Raw genomic sequence first — 15,622 nt, forward strand, 5'->3', positions numbered from 1 at the left:
TCTCTATCAACTATATGTTTTTTTCGAATAAGGTAGGTTTTCCACGCCAGTAACCAAACGGTCCATAACATATTTAAGCACAATAAATTAAAGGATTTTTGAACGTATCAGCAAAGTGACGCTGCTACAAATGTTAGCTGTTTTTAAACAAACAGCCTTTGTATTTAAATTGAAAATTTAATTATTTTTTACCTGTAATGAAAATAGAAAATATTCGTTTTATTTTGCGAGAAGCGCTTCGTTGCTCTGAAAATATAAGATATACTTATTATGAATTTTCAAGAAAAGATGAAAGTTAAGTTTCCTAATTCAATTGTAAATTGTCTTCATGCAAGAATAAGCTAACAATGATTTCTGATTGAAGACCGATCACCACTTGATAAATTCCCTCTAAAAAATAAAATTGCAAACACTTCAAAAAACAATATTTCGTTTCATATCAAAATTCAGCCGATAATACGTTTGACTTATCGCGCTAAATGATCTAAATGAAAATTTGTCTCCATGAAATTGTTAGCGTTTCAGTACTAACGGCCCAAGTTGGCGGTATTGGACATCTTTGATCGGTCCGCCTACAAAGACTTGGCAGGTATCAAATAAATCCATCAAACTTTAAACTTTGTGAGTAGGGCTCCGGTTTTAATTAAATTTTTGCTTTGTTTGGGATTCCCAATTATAACAGTTATATTTGTTGTTTCTATAGCATTGTGTAGCTTTAACAATAATTTTAAATGCTTGAGAGATCACGAACTAATGAACTCTAACAAAAACTCCACAGCGTTTAAAAAGTACAAAATAAATCTTTTTTCAAAAAAACTCTTTTAAAAAAGAAAACTAACAAAATTATCCTCAGCAAATTCTTTAACATGACCAGGGCATAATAAGATGTTCGAGTAAATAAACCTGAACAACAAAACTACAGCGATACGCTAGAAAAATACCATCTAAGGCCCGAGACAGGGTTCAAAAGACTGCATAAAATTCCCGTCGCCTGTAAACAAAAGAAAGTCTGCTTCATTTTGTTTCGTACTCAACGGCTTTTGTACTGAATTAGGTTTTAGTTAAACTTGTCTTTTGTCAGTATACTGTTTGACATGTGATGGTATTTATGAAGGAGTGGTACCTACGTGCTTTTAAAATATACTTTATCTCAGATTTTGTGCTAAACAAGCACAGATTTGATATTCGGAGGAATGAGAAAAGTGAAAATGCTAGTTTGGCTAACATAATGAATGTGAATTTAAAGTTTAAACTTTGATGAGCACGAACAAAACAAATCAAGAATTAAAGAACGGCAGTATACTGATTATTTTGACTATAAAATTAGAGCATTACATTTTGGTATTCGTCTGGTATCGTTCAATCTGTCACAATAGATCGAACCCAATCAGTTTGTAATAAACACAAAGAACATGGAAATAACACCCAATTTTACGGTTCGTACATTCCCAGCCGCGAAACCAAACCATTCAAAGGAGCCAAAAAAAGAAAAATCTTTATTTCATTTGAAATTCAGAACGCAAAACGGGCCTCCGACTCTGAACTTATTAGTAGGTACTTTTACAACGTCGGGTGTTCCTAATGTCATAAATAACAATGGACATAAACTGGGAATGTGCTCCCATAAAATAAAGTTTTTTAATCATCATTAACGGCCAGTTACTCGTAGTCGTACATAAAATTTACTGGATGCCTCTCAATCTAGCAAATAGGTTGTAATCAAATAAGAATTAACCTTTAAGAATGAGGTAATCCTCTTGAATCATTGAAAAGTAGTTATGAGAAATTATCAACTCCATATTAAAATATTGTGCCAGCATTTATACATTTTATTCCAATTTTGACCTAATATAATATTGTATTAGGTATATAAATGTGAATAAGAACAACTTTTATTTTCTGTATACACCAGACATCGTAATTTTCAGTTTAAAAATGCAAGACTAAGCGAACCGTATGGAAAAGAAAATGCTTTCCATGCACGCTTTCTTCCAAGCTAAAACATATCAATAAAATGTAAGTCTTATTGATCTGTGCAAGTCATAAACAATTGGATAAAATGAAAACCGTCTCGGGCCCAATATTTGTCGACATTTGGCCAAGGTAATAAGGTTTGGTATAGCCGATAAATTTCCATGAAGCCAATATGTTGGCTTCAATTGGAGCCAATATTCGAAGTTATAGAACGTGACAAGTCTGAATTTTGCTTTGAGGCAAAGGTAGATCTTACGTCATATTATTATGGTGAGAAATGAAAAGCTATTTTAATTCATAAATACTTTAAGAGTAGTTTCTTAAATAATTGGCTTCATCTATTTTTGTTTACAAGCTTTACTGGTAACAGTATTCTGTAAGTAAATCATGTTAACTTACCATAAAGGAACTGAATCACTTAAGGCAATTAAACAAAGCTGCACCATTTACTATGTAACCAATTACACACAAAACTTACGTTATCAACATACTAGAGCCTGCCAGCTGTTTTATCCACATATCTCATCATTGGTCCGCACACCCGTCCTTAATAAATAGACTATCTTACTGTTTTTTTTTTTTTTCAAATCAGAACAGTACTTCCTAACATTAGTTATCGAAAGCAAGGAATCACAAACGCGCCAGTTTTTAACTTGCCCCATACCCCAACGTTGCATGACAGGGCTGGCACGCGAACCTATCACCCAGTGACGCAGCTGTACCTTAGTTCCCTATTACGGTTGCTACTTCGTGTCCTCAATCCGACTTCATTCATTTCATGCTGCGTAAACCCTGTAGTTTGCAGCGGAGATTGGTCCATATATGACATTAGGTGCTTTATGCATATGATTTTAATATGTTACCCGTATTCATGGTATAACAATTTGATCAAATTTTTGCGTAAAGTAGGCCTAAAAGGTCTAAATTCTAGAAAAAAAAGATGACAATTGTAGGACTTATCTATACATAAAGGGTACGTAGATGGTTATATGTATTACAGTTTACCCAAATATCTTAAGAAAATTGTTTTTAGACAATCGCTAATCCCCGATAGCTAAGATTTACTCGGTCAGGTCCTTACGGACCCGCTAATAGCAATCCTTTGTAACAACAATGAACGCTTTTGTTCTTAAGTTATTTATTTAGCAATTTTATATGAACAATAGAAGAAAATTGCTATCAGAATATTTATTTGGGTTAGGTGTAATAGGTGGAAATTATAAATAGGAGAGTACTAAATAAATGTAGCTACTATTTGCATTTCAGAATTGTCAACAGCTGTAGACATACGAATGAGCAACAAAAATTTCAAAAACAATCTAGATCCATCTGAAAGTCTAACCTGTACCTACATTACACTAGAATGCAAATAAATAATTTGAAACACATTCGAATAGAAACCAAATTAAAACAAAAGAATGACGAATAAAAGAAAAATAAAGCTATATAACAAAAGCTAACTATGCATTTGAAATAAGAATATTGATATTCTAAAAAAAAACAATTGGCAATCGGCAAAGCTAATAAACAACGTCATATGAAAAACTCCTTTGTTCTTTACTCCTTGTCAAACGAGGATTATTATTAGCTATGGAGGCTGCGAATGAAATTAATAAGAGGGCCCTTTGTTGAAATAACACTAAACGGAGTCGGTATTGTTTGCTCAGCTTTTCAAATTATTGACTATGGAAAAACTCATCAGGAATAGTTTGGGATAAAATGTTTTTGAGAGCTTCTCATTTGGGATGTGTAGCTGTGTAGTTAATGTTAGCCAATATTATTATTTAGTACTCGTAATTTTGTACCTGTATGAAAGTGTGTATATTTTACCTATACGAATTAATTTACTGTAGGTTATATCATAAGGGGATTTTGTTTCACAAAAATCGGTCTATATGTGACTTCACAACCTTATTTCTTAAGTGTGAAAATATCGATACGGACTAACTCAACTTTAGCGTTCAATCTCAAAGAATTAACCTCAATTCGGCTGTTAGCACCGACTTTCAATACATTCACCCTCTACCTACACAGAATACACATACCGAAATAAATTGGTAATATTCAAAAACAGATAAAGGCTAAATGGTTCTCAATACAAAATGAAATATTACGAGCATATTAATTTGTAATTCGGTCCAACTGTTATATTGTTAAGGTCTCCCAAAAGGATTACCTACGTTTATATACACGTCTGCTTTATTCAAGGTGTAATATTTATTCGCTGTTGAATTTATTATGAAAGTAATGGGTTTTCCATCACATTTTTGGGGTTGATCGGTGAAAGAGACGTATTGTCTACTCTGTGTAATACCGATATTGTTTCCAAAGAGTGATACCACGATTCAGGATTGCGTTACTTTTCTATCCCCTCGAGGTTTGAGCTGTCAGTTGAAAAGTCACTTGACTGATGGTTTCGGAACTTTCTTATATCGGTTTTGTTGAGCTTTGTTCTGATATCAGATTAACTGCATAGCAACTTTTTTACACAAGCTTAGGTTAATGGTCAAAAGTATCTCGTTAGTTTATCATGAGCTTTTTGTCATCCCACTGCAGGTCTCTTCTTATACAGATAAGGGATGAGCGTCAATTAACACTTTTACTCAATGCAATTTAAGATTTGATTAAAGTCCAGGTTTCCCAAGATTTTTTTCTTCACCTTTCCTCAGTCATTGCCCATTGGTATGAAAGATGAACTGAAAAAACACATGTACGTAATATATAACTTAGAAAAGATATATTGGTATTTGCCTGACCTAAGGCAAATACAAGCAGGAGGTGCTTTAACCAATAGGTCAACATGACTTTTGACACTTTCGTAGTTAACTACTGAAATAAACAGGCAAGACCTAACCTAACTCCGTCTCCTCAGAAACGCGCTCGCCGTTTCAAGAACCAGATCCTGTGCGACTTGCACTTCGCGGACGTGGCGCTGATGGAGTGCAGTGACTTCATGCAGCAGCTGCGCAGCTTCAAACCCCAGTCCTTGGGCTGCGCCGTGGCCAGGCGCAAGTCTTCCACCACGCTCATATTCCCTCTGCCGCCGCAGGCTTGCTCAGGTATGTCAAATGTTCTGTGTGAGTTGCTTTTGTTTTTTTTTTCAGGGTAAATGTAGTATAAAACAAACTTTTTTCTGTGGTCGTTTGTTATTGAATGTGAAAAATGCATGTCAAACTAAATAGATTATTATGTTACTACCTAGGTATTGGATATTGCATTTTTGTACATTGCGTAAGTTTCACTATTTTAAGTGTACCTTTTTCTGATGTAAAAATATATTATGATAAATGTGACTTATTGTAACAAAATAGCCAGCACAATCTTCATTTAACCACGGACATTTTTTTTTGTATGTCCCAAAACATTTAACTGTAAGCGTAAGACCTTTAACCTACCGCCAAGATTTTTGTCATTCATATTCAAATGTCAGAAGAAAAACATTTAAATGGAATCTCGTTTGAAAAAGCGAAATTAACATAATTAGATAAAGTATCTCTCAACGCTGTTCAGGGCTCTTGACATATCCAGTGCGCTGGGCAGCTTAGCGCTAAGATGATAATAAAAGTAAACTGAAACTTATATCCATGCTTTTAGATTAATCATTTTAGTCGTTTCATAGCTGCATGTTTTAATAGCTGGTATAAATTATTTAGGGATATAATAATGCAGGCTTAGAAACATTTGTGGACCTAAGAACTAATAAATTCAAGTAACAATAATGTCAAAGTCAAAATACATAACTACTTAACATCGAAAACAGCATGTACAGAAGTTCTTGCAAAAATAAATTACGTACGACAAAAAGTCCTAAATCAAATAAAAACAGCAACATCAATTAATTCAAAACTTCCTCCATTGTTTCATTCATAAAGTGCGGCGCGAAAGTACCAACAATCGGCTATTCTTTCAACACAATCCGGCCTTTAAGGCTTCAGGGGAGATTTTTCAAAGGTCATTATGAACTCGATAATGTTCGGAAAACAAGCTCGTAATTGCTACTAAGTAGTACTAAGGAAGATCAGTATCATAAGCTGAGGGAAGCTGGTTTTTTGTAAGGTCGTTAATCTGACCCCTGACACCTCTTAAAGTTCAGATAAAGTGGATAGATATCCGATTGAAGTGACTTAGGACTGATAAACTTGTAGATCCTTGACAAGTTCTCGACTTTCAGCTGCAGCTAAGAATTTGAAAGTGAAAGTAACGAAGATTTTTAAAATTCTTTAATTTTGAAAAAAATATCAGCAATCATTTACATATGTAAATATATAAGGTAAAAATTACTCTTAGAGAGTTCTCTTGATTATCCTGACGGTAATTACTTTAAGCTATCAAACCGTTTATTATTATCCGTCGTTGTCAAACCCGGGTCATACGCAATTGTAATCGTTATAATGGTATCTTAACTTACATAAAAGAAAGCACAATATAGTTGCTAAGATGTAATACTCTGTACCTACTATATATGTACCCTATTCTTTCATTTAATATTCGATATCCCTCAACATAATTTCGATCGTGGAGCAAAAATTCGCGTTGTACGTGACGCTAGTATAAAACCAAGACTCTTGTTTATCGCTCCGAAGCAGCCCGTAAGTCTCAACTATTTCTGCTGTACATTATAACGTAGAAGTCAACGACCGAAGTCTGTCTCGGCAAAATTGAAGGAATTTAAATAATGTATGTGTGGAACCTGACGAATTCTCTCAGGACCTGTCGTGGTGTGGTGGTAACAGAACTTTGTAGTTGAGCTCGTAAACAGGCAATGCAGTTTGGCTGAGGTCTTAACCTAAGGTTTTACATGTGATTTACTACCCACGCCCGTCGACAAAATTATGGACAAAATTATATAATTATAGGACTTTCAGTGACTAAAACAGGCGTCTATTATTTAACTGTTGTTCAGTTCATAAATTACATATGTTTGGCTTTTCCTTCGTCATCCACCTACATTATTACCTAGACAAGATTTCCATACAAAGCCTGAAAGTCCTAACCGTCCTCACGTACGAACAGAAAGTATCAAATACGTGTTCCCCTGAATGGCTTCATCTTCACAGCAAATTCGATTGTAGATGAAAAGATCAGATATAAAATGGAATCGATGAGAGCGATGTGAGATGAAACCGTTAACGGAATAATGTCTTAACGGTTTCAAAGTTCAAAGAACTCTAAATTGATATTTTTTATAGATAAGTTTTGGAGTAAATGGTTGTCTCTTCGTAAATATTGCTTGGTTGTATGCTCAACGTATACTTTTTCAATATATGTTGCTATGAAAGCGAAAGTATTTCTGTTTACTAGGATTGAAACTAAATAAAAATTATGATGAGTTACGTAATTATAAGTTACATTAAATTTTCCAAATCTATGTAAGATGGAATTAAGTAATTTTAAAAGCCATTAGGTACTACAGTTTTTATTCTGAACTTTAACCCTCAGCAACTCTGAGCCTGAAATTGTGATTACATGAAAATATAGTATTAATCGGTCAGTGACCGCAATTAGTCTGGCTCCAAAGTCTGCTAATGCTGATAAAACCTCTGTGGGACTGCCACCGACTCCGGCCGCGCCAATTTTCCGGATAATTGACAAGATTAAACACGCCAACCATTCCCCTCTCCTTTTAAACGTTCCTAAATTCACAGAATAATTACGTACAGTTTTACTTTCATTCAAATTAAGATTTTGCGAAGTTCGAGCCGAATTAGTGCGGAGTAAAGAGTTTATTTCGTCTTAGCTACTTACGTTTTACAGGTTAGGTTTGAGGGTTTGTTGTAACGTTCAAAGGGCACGTAGGCTGAACTTTTAGTTGTAATGTTGTAAATGATACAGGGTTGTCTGTCAAGAGTTTATGTACTCTGCTCTTTGACCCACGCCTGTGAATCCCGGAGGATTACACTGAGGTATGTTTTCGTACATCCACAGTTTGCCAGTGATAAATATTTGAGTAATGTTTTGTTGCTTCTCCTTTTAAACCTGGAGTGTTTTTTTAAATTAAAAACCAACACTGGCGAACAGCTTTAATATAAAAATATGGGTTTCTAACCTAAGTTCGAGGAACTGAAATCAGAGCGTAGTATTAATAAAAGCAGTATGAGAATTCTGACGGAATTAATAAAAAATCTAATTAAAGTAGGATCGGATTCTTATAAAGATGATTCTAGAAATGTGACGTTTTTTCCAATATTACTTTTACTAAGTACTTATTGGATAAAAGTGATTCAAATATTCACCGTCAATAAATTACTATCCGTAGCACTGCTGTTATATTAACCCCGATGCAAAAATATAAAAATCCATTTCAAACAATAATAAACAAAATCAAAATATTCTGGACACGTGTCACAATTTCATCGCTCTATGGAAGTAAAAAGTTGTATTTGAAATCCAATTTCCCTCTGTCGAGTGTATCAACTGCAAGACATGCAGATGATTTTCCATTCATCATAATGCTTACCTTGCGACCTTATTTTATTTTTAAACATCTATTATATCTGTTTTTTTATGTAAAAAAATATTAAGTTATTTTTTATTTTTGAGTTGGAGATTTTTCTCATTAAAATTCTTTTTACCCAAGATTTTACATGGACATTTAACGACCTCATTAAAATAATGAAATTATAGAAGTTTCTAGACCAAAAGCCGTTGCCTAAATCAATTTTCCAAAGGCTTTTCTCACGTCATTTGGTTTAATGAGCGACCGTAATTATACATATTAAGCAAGTTAATGCTTAACACATAGTATTCTATGTACTTAGTTAGACCCAGATATTTGATCCGTATGTCCTAATTACAGAGTAATCATTATTGCCAATAGTTAAACCGTAATTACATAACCTATCTAGGTCTTGACTTGTGTTTCAATCAGTGTTTATGTAGAAATGTTTGTAGTTCGTCATTTAGGACACTAACATCGGAGAGAGGTTTTGTGACTTTGTAACCTCTGGATTAACTCAACCGATTTTGACAATTCTGTCCTTATTTTTGAGTGAAGAAGATTTGAAAAAGTCTCAGTGTGACATATAGCCCACTTATCGAGGATGATAGTTTGTTGGTACATTTTATTCGGGTGAATTCCCACTGGCTTCGGGTGTTGACTACCGCTGGTGGTAGCTAGTACATAATAGAGTATAGACCTTATAGATTATTACATTACAAGATTATCTTTTCCTTTCAAAATAAAACATTTTTTTTAAGTTTTTCCAAACATGGCTCAAATTTAGCACACCAACAGATATTTTAGGACACACTATACACAAACCATTAACATTACATCTCACAAGGTCCCATACTTACGAAACCACCAGTCAGCTCCATTCTCAAGTGAAATATGAAATACCTGTAAGAACATAAACTTGCCAGTATTCGGAAGCCGTCAGGTGCCGGTTAACCTCGGCCAGTCAATAACTGTCGGCGCCAATGGAGAATATGTGTTACCTGACAGCATTGACTTACATACATATGTTGCATACCTGTGTGTTAAGTTTAATTTACAAGATGTATGCGTAGCTGGGAAATAGGTTAGATTGGTATTCAATATATGGTATTAATACCCATAAGGAGAAGTAAATAAGAAGCTACGCCGACCCCAAATACAATTGGGATAAGGGCAGGACATGGATGATGATGACATTAGGAATGGAAGAACTATATAAACAAATTTTAACGGAATGCAAAATTTTATATAAAATATAAACAACATATAATTGGAAAAGGACTGTAAATAGGACTTCATATATTGTATATTTTCCATTAGATACAAATTTATGTTACTTTCATCGAACAATTACTTTTACTGTATCCATATTAATCAACCGTGTTTATTACTACGTAGAAATACATACAACATTAATAGAGAAAATATTTGCTAAAATGATATTTTGGCCTTATTACGAGCAGATTTTTGAGCGGGCTAGTTATAAAATAGGTATATGAATACAGATATAAAATATACAAATCTAAAAGACTTTTTGACCAAATCGCTTTTAAAATGACAAACTTTTAGTAAAAAATCTGTAAGAAATCCTACCTTTCTAGGCTAAGCTGAATTCCCTTAACATGATTTATTGCTAACCAGTTAAGACACACCACTATAACCTCGTCTATCAACTGCCAACAAACGTCACCGCAGAGGGGATCCCAATGCACACAAAACTTTTAATACATCAACCAATCCGTGACGTCACTCCAAAGTCCACAATTTGACAGTACCCTCCCAGCGATCACGAAACCAAATGCAAGGAACTTAATTTCCGCCGCATCCTGCCCCGTTTGAGCTGATCAACAAAACCCAGAAACCGCGAAAAGGTAAAAACTTTTCTAATAATAAATCCAGTGGCCAGCCACATGAATAAGGAGGCTTTGGTAAACAAATAGGTAGGTCTGTACAATATTTAGGCGTCGTTATTTTGGCACGCAACCTTTGTTGGCACTGTATGTAGAAGGTAATGCATTGTCAACACTTTTTGGCAAGTGGGACTCGTTGAGTTGTTTTGAAGTACGGGATACGGGACATGGTGTCTTGCAAAATTTATTTTGTAGGTATTGTGAGGCTAGGTATTCTTCGAAGTATATTTAACTTTTTTGGGATTTGATTTTTCGTCTTGGGAGCCGAGGTTTCTCGTGAAATTTCTTCTGTCCTCTGTTTGATCTTTTTGGGGTTGCACAATTCTTCTGATCCAGTGTCACGATAGAGATAACACGCCATTGGAATAAAGACATGGCTAAATTTCAGTCAGTAAAAGTCGGACACTCCCTGCCCCTCCACCCAAAAAAGATTAGGGGTAATTCAACTATTTGCTTAGTATAACGAATATTTTTAACATCTTATATTATCTCTTTGACACAATTATTTACAAAAACCTCGTAATTATGGCTAATGTTCCTTCTTGTATGACGTTTGCTAATGCAACGTTTGTCTGCGTCTGTCCAGCACAATCCGCGCAGACATAATTAGGTCACGTTTAAGCCTAAAATTAGATCCATTTGAGATTATAATGTTCTATTGAAAGATATTTTAGGACTTCAAACAGTCTATGTTGAACGAGAATAACATTGCGTGGGTAGTGGAAACTTTCATAAAAGGTTATGTTATAGATATTAGAGGTCTTTTGTTTTGTTTCATTTTGTTTGCTTAAAAGGGTGGACAAAATTTATTGCTATAAATATATTATTATCTGCACTGATCTGATGAAACATAGCACGTGCTACGTGAAACAGACAAAAATCTTAGCGGGTTAGTAGTTAGGGAATCACAATCAAACTTTTGGCATGATATGACCGCTCGTTACCCAGAACTGATCCATCTAAGGTCTCCTCAATATTTTTGGCGCCTACCTCTTGATTACCTAGTTACAGACGGCCAACTATTCCTTACTCAATAAGATCTGTCTGAAAACTTCTGTTATTAACTTAGTACCCTGCCGAAAACCCGAAGAGCTTTTAATCAATAAGCCAACAGTTTGGCACTTAGTTAAAAATTGATTTATCACACGCCACATCCCGATTGGACTTTTTGCAATTGATTGGACTGTTGGTAACATTTTTGTAGGGCTTGCATAAAAGAGAAAAAAAATAAATAGCGAAATCGATCAGTAACAAAAAATTACTTCTTTATAAAGAATTATGTAGATAAAATATATTCGTGTTTCACGGTCGGCTAGAAATTCTTTGGATACTGAAATAGGGAAACAGCAAATTTTCCATCATTCAAATTATTGTTTTGCTTACAAACGATTGTTTAATCTTCCGAAATAGTCTCCTTGCTTTATTTTCTTTAATCTCATTTCAATTTATAGTTAAGGACACGAACGTGCCGATTGCAGCCCTGGACCAAAGGGCCCCGCGGTACCCAACACCAAATTGTGTTTGTGTGGGCCCATTCTGTGGACCTAATATATTTGCAAAGTTTCGCCCCTTCGTACCCAAGTTTCCTTGTATCCGAAACGGCTTAACCTGGATTCGGTAATGTGAAAAATAGTGGAAGTGAGTAATTTTTCTTTCGTGTTATACAAGTTATGTTGGGACTGTTTAAGGGATGTAGGTTGGTTAAATAATGGATAAAAAGGTTTTATGTACTTACATGTGTATTTTTAAGATACGGCACGGATAAATATGGGTCCGAAATAGAGATGTTATCTTAAAAGTCCAGTGTTTTGGGGTATTTGAGCAAATTGGTTTTTTTTCTGGCAATATGCTAAAATTAAAAATATTATATAAGTAAATTGACTTACTTCGTGCCCTATTATTTTATAGGGCACCAACCAATATTGAGCAAACATCACTCCCGTACAAGTTCCGCGTCCAAAAAGGGTAACATAATTTTATACACCATACATCACCAACTTATTACGCCATATTTTATGACCTCCCTTTCCAACTTTCTTTAAAGGACCGCGCACTCCTACGCATATCTTATGCATAAACCTTAATATAGGGCAACATATTTTAAGGGTATTTTTCCTGTTTACCTTTCTTTGCCACCTATATATGCAGCTACTTTGAATAAATAAATAAGCTGCATGGGTAAATTTTAGAAAAGAAAGTCATATTTTTGAAAGATTATAGAGTAAAATTGCACTTTAAGATGGAGTGGGAATCTGAGGAAATGACTTACCCGAGGTGACAGAGCTTAGTTTTCTAGAAAATCTGAAAACAAAAGAGCAGATACGGTCTTGTGAGAATAAAAATACGGTTTCAATTAAAGTCACAGCTCTCCTATAGTTTTGTAGCTCTCATCACTGGACAGATTTTCCAGTCGACGTAAATCAATCACAATCGACTAGGTATGCAAACTGACTCCACTTAACCAATGATCGGCTGCCGTTTGCAAGTTCAAACTAGCCTTTTCCGATACTAATTGGTGTGACATCGTAACTGTAACAAAGAGAAACTTTCCGAGCTAATCACTTTCCAACCTCTGGTTTAAATGCTTCAAAAATTTGCCAGGCCAGAATTTGTTTCAACGAAGTATAATGAAGAATGAATTTTGTACAGAAGAGTGTGTTCGTTAGTAATTAAAACGTAACGATGCTTATTAATTACAGCTTGACGTAGTAAATAATCATTTTTCTCGTTTTGTTTACTTTCTACATTTTTGCATGTTTGTCTGTGGGTAAATATGCGATATTCCTGTGTGAGACAAACATTTATGGCCTTACTACAAAAACTTTAAACCCTGTTTAACACTTGTCTAATAAAATGTTGGCTGCAAAATGAACCATATGTCAACGTCATAATTTGACATTTTTTTAGACAAGGCATAAACTGACGTTTAAAAGTTTTTGTGGTAAGGCGGTTAAAATTTGTCTGTGGCTAACGTGACCTACAAAATTTTAAAGCTATTACAAAATCGTGCAAATTAAATTATAAATACTAACTTGGTACACGATGAAAGCTTTCCCAAACGATTAATCCATATATTACAATACTAGTTATTACCTACTGAGGTAATAACAGACATAATCCAATAAGCAATCAATATCACAATCACAAGACCACTTCATAAGATCAGGTTCATAACCCAGGTTTAAACAGATTAGTGCCAGCGTACTAATCTACTGCTAGGTATATTATACTAACAATTAATTGAAACTAGACATAGGTATTATAGTTCGGCCATTCAGAGAATGCGTTCCTGACACGTCGCGATTGAACTGACGACGTAACTTTGCAATGGCGTTGCAGTTACGATAAAAATATTTTTGCTGGTTGTTTACCGTTTTAACAATTGAGGAGCATTAAAACAACATTATTATATCAATAATCAATGAATGTTATTACGTCGTCAGTTCAATCGCGACGTGTCAGGAACGCATTCTCTGAATGGCCGAACTATACAATAATTTGATACACCCGCTTATTGAAATAGTTCGAATATCACATCAATAATCGACTATCATGATCTTAACTGTAAGAAATAAAAGTTCAGAGATAGTCCTGAACCATCATGGATGAATTATGTATTCACTTGATCATATAATTGCAGTTAAATTACTGTATATGCCATGCTGAAAAAAATGAAATCCAAGCATTTCAAAAGCCAGCTGATAAGCTATACATTAATATGACTAACAAATTCCGAAGGTACGCAATAAAATTAAACGCCGAGCAAACTCGGGAGACTCACTAAGTTGCCATGTTTGCCGAAACAAACACCCTTTATTATAACGCGCCCTTCATAAAGTATGGCTGACATATAGCATTACATAGGAACGAGATTAAAAAATAATGAAGCGCACGTGTAAAATGTGATATTTTGTTTGTTTTATTATGTACATAGAGGGAAAATCCAACGATTGATACGTCTTCCGAGTATAACGTTACTGAAGTTCTAGTGAGTTTGTGAGCAAAGTTTTTAATAAGTTTATCTGTTGGTAGCAACCTTGCTTGAGTTTATCAAGGTTTTGTTCAAGAAAACCTATGTCCACCTGTATTACTGAAACCTTGTAACATTTTCAGTTTTATTTTCTGTCTCAAACAGTCTTTTCTGTAATACCTACAACTTTTTTCTTATTTTTTTGGAAAATATTCTCTTGTTATAAAAAGACATTGCAGAAACTTTCTTTACCCACCGAAATGTATATCCAAAAAAATCTTCCAATTCACATTTCTGAACATTTTTCCCTCTTGTGTATTGTATGGAAATAAAAATATGTTCACCAGCATTGTCGTACAAGCCTAGTCTAGTCCAAAAGGGAACCCTTTACGGAAACGGAAATTAATATTTTCTTTGTGCTTTTATCAAAGAGATACGAATATGTGGGTCACATAAATAAAATGAAAACCTTATTGTTCTTGCTAATTCGTGGTTTTCTCCAAATTTTAATAACTGTTCTTAAATATTAGGGCTGTTTTAGAACGCGTTTTATTTATAAAAAAAAAATACTGTATGCAATAGTGGTCATAAAAAACCATAAACAATGTTAAGCGATATTGATTTAGTTTGAAATTGTGTCTTCATTTTAGTCTGCGTTCACGTTAAGATAACTATGAGAATATTTTCTAGATGAACATTGTGCTAGCAATTCTAACAGTTACCCAAATTTTTTAAACTGTTCATAGTAAATGGATAACCAAACCCGAAAACCTATATTTCATTTAAACCACCACATAAAGTAGTGATACTCCTTACATATCCAAAGAGGTTTGGGTTCAGGAAGTTATTCACTATTCACGGGAGCCATTACATATTTACTTTATCCATTTAAAATATGTACTTTTATATGCAAGTAAATGTATAATATCAGCTGGTATCCCTCCCACGTGTGTCGTTAACAGAACGGCCTCCATTTTACTACGCAACTTGTGACGATAAAGCTCGTATTTATTATGTATATGTATACTTACAAATAAGAATATGTCAAATAGATATGGGATAGCTACTGATTCGCGTTTTAAGTATATGTGTACTTTATAAACAAGATGCTACACCTATACCTACTAATACTTAAAAAAAAACTGAATGTTCGTTTGCGCCACTCTCACTAACTCATTATCCTCCGAGCCTTTTTCCCAACTATGTTGGGGTCGGCTTCCATATCAGGAACTACTAGTCCGATTTAAAATTAAAATTCAGTAATTTAAAGACAGACTAACTGGTGTGGAAAGTTCAGTTTAGTTTCGTGCGTGAAACAGAGTTCAAAATAAA

At 34.4% G+C, this 15,622-nt stretch overlaps 1 protein-coding gene across 1 annotated transcript in view; it reads left to right on the forward strand.

Moving 5' to 3' along the window:
- Positions 1–15,622, forward strand: part of LOC124636410 — a 77,662-nt gene that overhangs the window by 27,488 nt on the left and 34,552 nt on the right. The window contains exon 4 of the mRNA XM_047172493.1: positions 4,847–5,033. Within this exon, the coding sequence (XP_047028449.1) occupies positions 4,847–5,033 (187 nt within the window). The remainder of the gene's footprint in view (positions 1–4,846; positions 5,034–15,622) is intronic.

The sequence above is a fragment of the Helicoverpa zea genome, chromosome 14 (assembly GCF_022581195.2).
Source record: "Helicoverpa zea isolate HzStark_Cry1AcR chromosome 14, ilHelZeax1.1, whole genome shotgun sequence".
Classification (NCBI taxonomy): domain Eukaryota; kingdom Metazoa; phylum Arthropoda; class Insecta; order Lepidoptera; family Noctuidae; genus Helicoverpa; species Helicoverpa zea.